General features: G+C 39.1%; 1 protein-coding gene across 8 annotated transcripts in view; it reads left to right on the top strand.

The window, feature by feature from the left end:
• Nucleotides 1-12,099, top strand: part of kcnq5a (potassium voltage-gated channel, KQT-like subfamily, member 5a) — a 117,735-nt gene that overhangs the window by 74,719 nt on the left and 30,917 nt on the right. For all 8 annotated transcript variants that reach the window (XM_046069936.1, XM_046069934.1, XM_046069935.1 and 5 more), the window contains exons 2-4: nucleotides 6,674-6,764; nucleotides 8,139-8,265; nucleotides 9,388-9,563. In XM_046069936.1, coding sequence (XP_045925892.1) covers nucleotides 6,674-6,764; nucleotides 8,139-8,265; nucleotides 9,388-9,563 — 394 coding nt within the window. The remainder of the gene's footprint in view (nucleotides 1-6,673; nucleotides 6,765-8,138; nucleotides 8,266-9,387; nucleotides 9,564-12,099) is intronic.

Raw genomic sequence — 12,099 nt, 5'->3', positions numbered from 1 at the left:
TCTCTCATCATGCTTTTTTCTTCTCTCTCGTCTTCTCTTTATCTACCAGTGTGCTCTCATTCAACCCTTCTTCTTGCGTCATATAAGTTTGAAAATCAAGATGTGACAGGATAAGTGAGACACACACGCAACCATACCGTACTGTAAGAACAAATATCATTTAGAATAAAAACATGATCAATACAATGACTTGACATAGTGAGATCCAAAGAGAGACTGACTGTGCTCACTCTCTTCTCTCAGCCTGTCATCTCTTCTCTTAAGTGATTTATGGGGAAAAAAGCAGAAAAAAATATTGATAAATGATTTTATAGCAGTTTATTTGTGCATGTACAATTTTTCCAAGGAAGGTGTCCAGAGGGTGCAAAATTTGAGGAGGGCATAAGGGTTAATCTCTCTTGTTTTATTTGTGATGTACCGATCTGCAAGGCCTTTCCTTGAAGGAGAAATGTTCTTTATAGCTAAGCTCAATCTTAATCTTCCTATTGCAGCCTCTGCTCTGCTGCTGTCATCCGGGAGAACCTGCTGATCACACTCTTCCCATAGCGTTCAGTCATTTTTATCCGCTGGATTCAGCATTTTCTCTTTTTGCCACTGTGGAGGTCTCTGCTGGTCCTCTTCTCTTTGCATTACCCTGCTGTCTTCTTATATATCTTCCACTGTTTCTTTTGTTCTGTTGCCCTCACATTATGAGGCACTTATCCAAAGCGACTGGCCTCAATGAATCTCTTGGTTTCTCTATTTCTCTTTCAGTCTTTCACTCTCTGTTTCCGTTCCCTCCCTCCGTCTTGATTGAAAGGGTATGCATGGTTGGCACAGAAAGAAAGAAGGAAATAGATAATGATACCAGACCGTATTGTGTGGAAAACCCTGACCTCTCACGTATCCAATCCGTCACACACACACACACACACACACACACAACACACACTTTTTCTCCTTCCCATTCTCAGATACTAATTTCATATAAACACATAGAGGGAAACATCTGCACCCTTTTATAGTGTTCCTCCTTTTTATCATAAACATACGTGGTCATATTTACTTGTGAATGCTACATGCTTTCACAGTACACATAATCAATTTATGGGCTCCATGATACCTTGTGAAAGATAAGATTTACAGTCTCACACACACACACACACACGCACTCTCATACATTCTGCTTCAAGTTTGTTTGATGATTTTAAATCTTCTTCCACTTAGATGTGTCTTCTGAGAGGAAATTTATTATCCACATGAAGAAGTAAAGTCAAATATTCTTCTCTCTGAAGTCGTGTGCATGGCTTGTACTGGGCTTCATGTGCGTGTGCTTTTAAATTATTCTACGTATCAAAAGTCCTTAACATGAAACTGGGTTGCCGCTAAGAAGCTTTTATGTTGTTTTGTTTTCCCACACACAGCTACTTTTTTACAGTAGATAAAATCTTTCCACACAGACTGTCCATACAATTTTTGAGTATACATACTGTATTTCCTGTGAAGCATTTCCAGCAGCATCAACATTGACTCTGTATGTGTATGTGTGAAAGATACCTGAATGTGAACTGACATTAGTTGTTTTCCTTTCTTTTTTCCTCCTGCTGTTTCCCCTTAATAGAGTTGTGATTGTGGGAAATCAGTGTTTTCCAATAGACTGATGTCAAGTTTCCATTCAAATTTAGTGCAAAAAACAGCTACACTACAGGTGGTGGCGCTAATTCTCCAGTCAAGTGTCATTACATTGTTGCAAAAGAAGAAGGCGCAAACAGGTGACGTAATTAAGTACCATTCAAACAACAATGTAGAGTCTCCTTATCAACTTTTTTTTTTAATTCCAGCCTTTCCGCTGCGTTATCTTTATGCACAAATGGAAATTGTACATAAAAACAGGTGAATGGAAATTAACTTAATGTGAGGTGACAACTGGAGCACTTCTATGGCTCCAATGGGAATAAATCATTTTTAAAAAACTAGTGCATTAGAAAAACGTTTTTGCAGGAGCCAAATATGATAAGAAATCTGACAATACAATCTGCAATCTAAATGCAAAACAATCTCGATATACTTTTGGATTCTGCCTAAAGTTTTGATTTGATCCTAATTGCAACAACTAAGCTTTCTGATTCAAGTGTCTGGCTGGCTTTCTTTTCATAGCAACGGTGGCCAAGGCTCATGGTTGTAGTATTTATAGCCGTCCGCCCTACCATACTGAGACAGACCAAACACACGCTCATGCACCCTCACAATGAAAGGATTATGTGATAAGGGCGCACACTGTGACACATTTTCACATATTTGTTCCTTGAAAAGTTGGTGAATAGAACAGATAGAGCAGTTAAAGCAGGTAGATTAGTTTGGTTTGAACATTTGGTCAAGGTTCAATAAGGAACACCATTTGAAGCTTGTTTCTAGTTGAACATATCTCCCCCATTTTTGCATTTTAAAACATCATGTTCGTAATGAAACCGCTTCGTGAGCCCAGACTGCAAATCTCCAAGGACGTGATTACGCACACATACACGCACTCACCTCTTCTTCTCAGCCTTCAGGCATCTTTGTCAGCTTGTAGTGTAGAGTAGAGCAGTGCAGGTTTTTGGCTGTATATTAGCTGTGGGTCCTCAGGTCGTTCATCAGCATTAAGTCAGAGGCAGTTGTCTCTGCCATATGCACCAGAGCTGGCACTCTCTAACACCTGCATCTTGTCCAGGGTCCACTGAGGACGTCAAGCACCAACTTTACTAGATGTTGGTTAGACAAGGTGACGACAGAGGAGGGTAACACTCAGCTGAGATATTTAATTAAAGGAATAAACTGGCATTTAGAGTGGAGCATCTAAAGCAAATGTTCTGAGTGGTATTACACATCAGTAAACAGCTGCCTTGTTATTAATGTCTGCTAAGCGTCAATATCAACATACACCTTTCTCCTGGTTGTTCCTTTCTTGTTTTGACAACTTGATGCGCTTAAGAAGCCCATTTTACCTATTACACCCCAAAAATCTCAAATGTATTACATTACTGCTAGCCATTCTCCAAAACAAATAGTTGTTTTTACGTTCTTGATTGTGTACTAGTCGGACAACATGTTAAATAGTGAACTTTAATGTGTTGGTAGGAAGTTATTTTTGAACTTTGGAATAAGCCAGGCTAGCTGGTTCCCTCTACTTTCAGTCTTTTTGTTAAGCTAAGCCAATCTTTTTCTGGCTCCATCTCCATACTTAACGTACAGACATACAGTAAGATTAGTGTTGATCATCTCATCTGACTCTTGATAAGAAAGTGAATAAGCATATTTCTCAAACGGTGTAACTATTTCTATAAAGGCGCTTGCATGGAAATGCAGTTGCCAGCAGGGACACTTTTGAATATTCTGCCCAGTTAGAGAGCTCTAACAACTAACAGTCTAACGGTTGCTAGTCATAGTCTGATGTGGAAAACATCTGGTCAATCTTCACTTTGATGAATAAAATAATAAACTCGATGAGCCTCAGTTGTTCTTTCTTGAATATATAATTTATTACAACACAAATCTGCCTACGTTGAAGATCTTGGTACAGCTCGTATGCATGGACAAAAACAACGTCACAAAGGACAGTATATAGTCTTAAACCTTCTTGGAGGATAAGGAGAACAGTTATGGTAACTGTTCGTTAATGTCAAAGTGTGTGTCAGTTTGTTATTATCAAGCGACTCTGGAAACTCTCCAAGGTCGATTTTATCTGTAACTCTGGACATGCTGGCAACTTCTAACATAAAACATACCTAATCTGAAGGGCACTAAGGCATCTCAGGAAGACAACAACACGTTAAGCTAAACATTAGAAATTCTTCTTACCCATACATTTCTTCCACATAGTCACAGAAAGTCAAAAACCTGCAATACTTTAAGTAAACATATAGTTTGTTAAAAGGATAATTTCTAGGGTTTCTTTTCCCTAATGGACTTGATGATGGAATCACTGAAGGTTGATTTTCATAATGTTCTGTAATGAAAGGAACAAATAGCTGCTGGGATGGGATCATCAAAAATGATGGCATGTTTCAAAAAATGTTCAGTTAAAATGGAAAGAATATGTGATTTGTTGTAAACCTCTGGTGTTTTTGTTGTAGCAAACCTATCAAGGTTTTCCTGACAGTCCAAAGGCAATCTGACTAAAGCATGGCTACACGGACGCCTGTATGAGCAATTTATCATTTTGAGTGACTAATTCACCTAGGGATTGATTAACAGTGTTATTGATTGCATGTGTCATCATGCGATAGCAGCTTCTCATTTATCTGTGTAATATAATAATTTCATCATCAGTTGGTATACAGAAAGAGGTGTCTCTCCGATAGGAAACACACAGTGTGCAGACAGTGGTATTGATAACATGCTGAATACATCTAGGAATGAATTCATATGTAAAAACATGTCAATCTTATCAACTTCAATAAAAGAAATGGACAAAAAAACCCTACAGAACGCTGAAAGTATATGTGGTCATTTATGTGTTGTGATCACACTATGTCCACGTGTGTGAACATAGTTAAAGCTAGAATACAATAATCATCTGATGGCATTACAGATCCAATACCCGTCCAACTAAATTTTTGAGGACCGCCTGATCTTCTTTGGCATAAATGCTGCTATTGGAATGTAAATTTGAATGTGCCATGAGAAGGACTGCAGGCTGTGTTGCCACCATCAAAGAAACATAATATGTGCCTTTGATGTTGTACATGTTGCTTGCGAAGATTAATTGCAATTCAATTTCATATCATGGACTGATTTCTCCCAAGGTTGTATTCAACCCCAACTTGAAATCACTTCTCATCAAACTGACCGCACAGACGGTCACGCATATTTCAGTCACACTCGTGGCATGGCTTGTGGCTTTACCTGCCTCTACATCACTCTCCTTTTTTTTTTTTTTGAAAACGTCAACATGAATTGTGTCCACAGATGGGAAAAGGAGTTATTACAGTAAGTCTGAAAGCAGAATAGCTAGGTTAGAGATAGGGGTGGACAATAGAACGTTACATGGACAATCTGTAAATAAAAACAGACCACATTGCTTTTACAAAAGACATACATATACAAAAACACAAAGACATACAAATGCGCACTACTTTTGACATTTAATTCTTGACATGACATTTAACACTTGGCAGTGGACATAACAATCTCAACTTAAGGTTCACTTACTCGCTAGTGCCGGAGATTTGGACCATAAGTGTATGTTGAAAAGTTATTTAAATGTAAGTGAACAGGGTGCATTTTATACCAGTCGCCAGTCAGGAGGAGCTGTGGTTGCACACACACAAACCAACTTCACTTCCACTTGCAAATCTGCTCTGTGTGCTGTCTGTCTGTATGACAGTGAAGAGCTATTAGAGAAGGAGCCAGTATCAGATGCAGATGTGGACTGGATATTAGGAACCATCAGTCCTCCTCTGCTGTAACTCACACGCTGGGGACGCACAATTCTTACACACATGTACACACGCCTCCCTTTTCATATTCCTTGTGGATCCCATGGAAAATGAATGGCGGCATCAATCACACAGAAGAGCCAGTGGAGGGAAAAAGACAAAGTGATGGTGAGGGAGTCCAGAGACAAAGAAGGGAAAGAGTGAACTCAAGCAGAGACAGAGAGATGGGAGATGGAGAAGGGATGTGAGGAAGAAAGCAAATAAATAGCATAAAAGATTAAAAAGAAAGTAAGACAGAGAGAGGTCTAGAAAGAAGAAAGGAACAAGGCTGGAACATATTCTGTACACAGAAAACAAGATCTCATAAATCTGTAGAGATGAGAAGACAGTAAATATCAAAAAGACAGATGGCATCTTTAAAAAAAAGATGGTTGAGAGAGAACAGCAGGCTGGGGCTGCTAGCCAGTGCATATGTTGCCTGGAAGCTGCCTTATGAATTTTAATTTGTGTTTGCTCATTAACCAAGTTACCATATGACTTACAAGGGACTGAGTTGTTACCTTGCGGGCAGCAGGGGAGCAGTATTTTGGGTCAGTCAGGCGATGCGGACGGCTCTGATTGGCCAAAATCAAGACTGATGTAAGTGTGTTATGGATATTTCACCTCTGAGTGTATCAGCGTTATCACAGCTCCAAACTTCCCCTTTGATCCTGATGGGAGCTTCAGGATTACTGTCAATTCTAGAAGCATCACACCCCACAACTGCAAATTTTTATTGTTGATAAATTCAGCCTATATAGCTGATTGGTTGCTGACTGGTTGCTATTAACACTGAACCTCAAGTTGGAGGCAAACATTCAAAGTTGCTTCAGGTAAATGTAAGTTAAAAAAATCAATGGGAAAACATGCCACTGTACTTCACAACAATGAACACTTTGAGCCAACAATGCTGCAAAGTAAATAACTGGACTACAACAGATTCAGTACTAGTGTATCAAATGCACACAGCCTGCATCACTGTGTCAACTGCTTGTTCAGCTAGTGTTACTGTGAGAAGTTGGCTTTCAATCCATTCAGACAGTAGATGAATCAGCTGAATTGCACAGTAATATAATAAAACTTGGCGAACCTTGCAGGTTTACTTTTGCTGCAGATGTGTGCTTTGCCTGAGCTAACATTTTATTAATTGCACATAGCTGATTTGTGTGTGTGTGTGTGTGTGTGTGTGTGTGTGTGTGTGTGTGTGTGTGTGTGTGTGTCTTGCTTTGTCTCCACAGGTTCATCCTGGTCTTTGGATGTCTTGTTCTTTCTGTGTTTTCCACCATTCCTGCTCACCAGGAATTCTCCACACACTGTCTGCTCATCCTGGTAGGCCATGCACAAACACACACACATTCACACAACTAAGTGTGTTCAATCAGGATTTGTCTCCCAGGGAGAGCTTAATGCATTGTTTCTGGTAAGGTTTTTTTTATGTTTTTTTTTCCTTTCTTGTAATTTGGGTGAACCAAGCTCAAGCCTTTTAAATGAATCATTTGACATTTTGGGAAATACAAAAATGGCTCGAGATGGCACGGTCCGGTTGGAGTTGGTTGTGGTGGTTAGTAATAGATGAAAAGGAAACAGGTGGAGGCATGGGAGTCCTGGAACACAGGAAAAAAACAATATGAATTATTATTAGGCAAGAGAGAATCACAAACACTGGCTTTAGGAAAACTCTGAAGACTGGCATGGCAGGGAGGTACTGTACTACAGGACGTTAGGAACAATCTGGCAACAAGTCACAGGAAACCAGGAGTATTTGAGCAGGGAGGTGATGAGTTGATTAGCAACAGGTGTGTAGTTTTGTCATTGTGAAGCCATGCCCACCACACATACACACTTACACACAGATATAGACAAACAAAGGGAGAGGGGAAACACTGAAACCCCGAGTCACAGCACTGGCTGTGACATGGACAGCCGTGCGTAATGTCACAGAGCTCTGGCATGGTACTTCTCAAATCAGAGGCTGTAGATTTATCAACATATCTGTCCTGCTGCCTTTAGATGGTTGCAGGGATTTAAAGAACTGAAGGAGAAGTTTTTCATAAAATATAAAGCAGCTTTGGACAACAGATGCTGTAAGAATAAATCATCTTCATTTATAGATAAAGGCAGCCTGATTAACAGGTGTTCCTGCTTTATGCCGGTCGCTGTAGGACAGACAGTGCTAAAATGTATTTCCCTAAAAATGTCAAATGATTCCTGTAAAGGAAAGTTATATTATTTTATAACAAATTGACACTGGACACACCAAAATGGAAAACAGCCATTATTAATGTTATTAATTACTCCTACTTCCTGTCAGGACATGTCAACATAGAAAAGTCTTGTTAGTAATTTAAAAAACAGATGTACTAAAATACAGTAAAGATAATGCTGAGAATTCATTTCACATTTACATCATATTGACCTTTGAAATAGTTACTGAAAGACTGCAACAAATTGCTCTGTTCAAGTATGCTGTTATGTTTGTGTGTGGGAGGGTAAATGTGTTTTCTTTCGCAGTAGTGTCAGTGGTAGAGTTACATTGAAGACAAGCTTAACAACAAACTATAACTTCCGACCCTTGGCTGCAAATGTCTTTATTGCTTGTGTCTCTGCATTTGTAGCATTTAAAGGTTTCACTATGTGGGGTTTTGTGTGTTTGTGTGTGTGTGTGTGTGTGTGTGTGTGTGTGTGTGTGTGTGTGCCCTGCAGGAGTTTGTGATGATTGTAGTGTTTGGTCTGGAGTATATCATCAGGATATGGAGTGCTGGCTGCTGCTGCCGCTACCGAGGCTGGCAGGGACGCCTCCGCTTCGCCAGGAAACCGTTCTGTGTCATTGGTAGGTCTGTGTGTGTCTCACACTCTCAGGCAAGGCAAAGCAACTTTATTTGTATAGCACATTTCATACACCAAGGCAATTCAATGTGCTTTACAGGGTACCAAAAATATTTACGTATGTGTATACTGTATATAGAAAACAGTAAAAGTACAGGCAAGTCATACAAGAGATAAAACATGTTTAAGTAAACTAGTGCATTTTAAATTAAGTGATAAAGGAAAGACAAAGGAACATAGCAAATACCCCTACATTTAGAAGTACAATTAAAAAAAACTAAAAAAAAATCTCAAAAGAACAATCTAATCCACTAAAGAGTAAGGCTATTTAAACCTGGTATCTTTAAAGTCTCTTTATGTCAACCATGCATCATGACATCAAACTTTTTGCCTGGATGTAATTGGCTGGGTTAAATAAATGTAATAAAAATAAAATAAAACACATGCTGTTGTTACATTTAACTGTATAGTTTATTAATGACGCCATTCACAACTCCAAACATGTTTCTTGTATTTGTTCGTTCTTGTCTTAAGCTTAATATTTCCCAGGTGATGTAATTTGACACAAAAGGTTTGATTAAAAATCAAGAAAACTACAGATTTATTTGCAACAGTATTGACCGAAGCGTGTATTTTCCGTTTGATATTCACACATTCACATCTCAAGTTGTTCAGTAAACTGTACTTGAGTAAACAGTTGTACTACATCTTAGAGTCATTTTAAGAGATAATCCTCAGGCAAAGATATTATTTGCTGATGTAGATTAGATTTTTAAATGTCCTCTTTAGTGTCCAATCAATGTAGCTGGAATCAAAAGGGAAAGAAAACATCCGTTTCAACAATAGACGTTCTCTATTCTCTTTAGGTTGCTCCAGCAGGGAGGAGGACAGTCTGCTGGGAAATAAAAGATAAGGAAAAAATGGGGCATTTTAGGGTTGTAGACAGAATGACAGAAGAAGACTAATTGAGATAGAAAATGAAGCAAACAGCTTGTAGTGAATTAATAGTTTTTTAGGTGATGGATGGACGGGTGGATAGATTTAGAAAGTAGGGGGGCCAACCACAGTTTGTGTTGCTAATATTGTGGTACCCATGACCTTTAATTTTCATTATTTTGCATCCTAGACATCATCGTACTTATCGCCTCAGTTGCTGTGGTTTCAGCCGGTAGCCAGGGTAACATCTTTGCCACCTCTGCGCTGCGTAGCCTTCGTTTCCTTCAGATCCTGCGCATGGTGCGCATGGACCGCAGGGGAGGGACCTGGAAGCTGCTGGGATCTGTAGTTTATGCACATAGTAAGGTAGGACATTTTAAACAGTTTCTGCTCTTCTGAACTTTAATTTTTGTGTTTCAGATGTTTCAATTAATAATTGGTCAATTACATTACATTACAGTACTGATGTGTTTCTGCACTTCACCTAATAGCAATCATCTGTCAATTAGACGGTACTGTTCTTTTTCCTCTTTGTTTCTCCAGATTATCACAGTAGCATTTTTGTCTGTTCATTCATGGTGGATATTGCTGACTACCTAGTTCTTCTGTTGTGTATTCCCGACTACAGTATGCACAAGCAGATGCACTCATAATAATAACGTTAAACTGTAACAGTGACAAATTAATAAATACTGTAAATACTACATTTAATAATTAAGTTAAATGCATATTTTAACACTAACTAGATGTGTATTTCTAATGACTGAAAATATATGAAGTTCAAAATGATTGTATGTTCATCCATCCATCGTCAACCACTTATCCTGCGTACAGGGTCGCGGGGATTGTATGTTCACTAGAAAGTAAAACATTTGTTTGAAAAATGTGGTCTTATCCAGTTAACATTGTCAACATGGTATTTATTTTTTTAACTTTACTATCATTTCAAAATACTATAAATGTCTTGTCATACTGTCAGTGCCAAAGGTACATCAAATGGTCTTGCAGTTGTGTGCCTTTATATATGCCTGTTGCATGTGCTACTAGTTTTTTATATAATGGCAATTTGTCATGACTACATACTGGTATTTAATATGGTTTTTCATGATTTTGAACGGACTATTCATCTGCGTTTTTCAATAACTAGTTCTGCATGGTGAAAAAAATAACAATTTGCTCCTATAAAAAGAAGACTTTATTCCCAAAAGGTGTTTATTAATTTCTGGACCATGGTTTTCAATACAGGAGATGCCTCTGCTAGTATTTCTGGTAAGAACGGTTAATTTATAAAGTATACTGTATATATATATATATATATATATATATATATATTCAATTCAATTCAATTCAATTCAATTTTATTTATAATCACAAATCACAACAACAGTTATCTCACAGCGCTTTTCATAAAAGAGCAGGTCTAGACCGTACTCTATGATGCTATTTACAGAAGCCCAACAGTTCCCACCAAGAGCAGCACTAGGCGACAGAGGCAAGGAAAAACTGAGCAGAACCATGGCTCAGGTTTGGCGGCCATCTGCCTCGACCGGTTGGGGTGAAGGAGAGAGAGGGAGAGAGAGAGAGCGAGAGAGAGAGAGGGCAAGAGAGGAACAGAGAGAAAAAGAGAGGGATGGAAGGAGAGAGAGGGGAGGGAGGCAGCCTACACAATATACACACACAGAGGTACAGACAGTAAAGGTGATGTTGCTATAGACTAAGTGAAAAATGGTACAGATATTTAAAGTAGTGTTAATGATAACAATCGTAATGTTAATGATTATAATAACAATAATAACAATAGGACTAGTAACAATAGTTGTTGTAGCAGAGGGTGTCGAGCAGGAACACGGGGGCAGCAGGTGACCTGCAGCCACAGGTCCAGACTCCACAGCTCCAGAGCCAGAAAACCTGTAGGAAGTGATAGGAGAGAGGAGAGAGACGAGAAAGCACAAGACTACCAGTAAGGGGAGAAGTTGTGTTAGTAACATGCAATAATGGGATGAGGTTGCATACAGAGGGAGAGAAAGTAGAGGAGAGAGGAGCTCAGTGCATCATAGGAAATCCCCCAGCAGTCTAGGCCTATAGCAGCATAACTAAGGGATGGTTCAGGACTAACCTGAGCCAGCCCTAACTATAAGCTTTATCAAAGAGGAAAGTCTTAAGCCTACTCTTAAATGTGGAGATGGTGTCTGCCTCCTGAACCCAAACTGGAACCTGGTTCCCCAGGAGAGGAGCTTGATAGCTGAACGCTCTGGCTCCTAGTTTACTTTTGGAGACTCTAGGAACCACAGGTGCATTCTGGGAGCGCAGTGCTCTGGAGGGGTAGTAAGGTACTATGAGCTCTTTAAGATAAGATGGTGCCTGACCATTAAGAGCTTTGTAGGTAAGAAGAATGATTTTAAATTCTATTCTGGATTTTACTGGAAGCCAATGCAGAGAAGCTAAAACAGGAGAAATGTGATCTCTTTTCCTGGTTCCTGTCAGAACACGTGCTGCAGCATTCTGGATCAGCTGAAGAGTCTTAATGGACTTTTTCGAGCAGCCTGATTAGACAGGATGTTCCTGATTTTTGCAATCTTACGTAGGTGAAAAAAGGCGGTCCTTGAAATTTGCTTAATGTGAGACTTAAACGACATGTCCTGATCAAAGATAACTGATGAGTTTCATCTGGTTTGATCGATAGATATAACTGAGTATCATCTGCATAACAATGAAAGCTTATGGAATATTTCCTGATAATATTGCCTAAGGGAAGCATATATAAAGTGAAGAGGATTGGTCTGAGGACAGATCCTTGAGGAACTCCATGACTAACTTTGGCATGCATGGAGGACTCATCGTTAACATGTACAAACTGAAATCGATCTGATAAATAGGACTTAAACCAGCTTAGAGCGGTTCC

The sequence above is a fragment of the Micropterus dolomieu genome, linkage group LG15 (assembly GCF_021292245.1).
Source record: "Micropterus dolomieu isolate WLL.071019.BEF.003 ecotype Adirondacks linkage group LG15, ASM2129224v1, whole genome shotgun sequence".
In the NCBI taxonomy this organism is placed as follows: domain Eukaryota; kingdom Metazoa; phylum Chordata; class Actinopteri; order Centrarchiformes; family Centrarchidae; genus Micropterus; species Micropterus dolomieu.
This window is presented reverse-complemented; position numbering and strand designations above follow the sequence as displayed.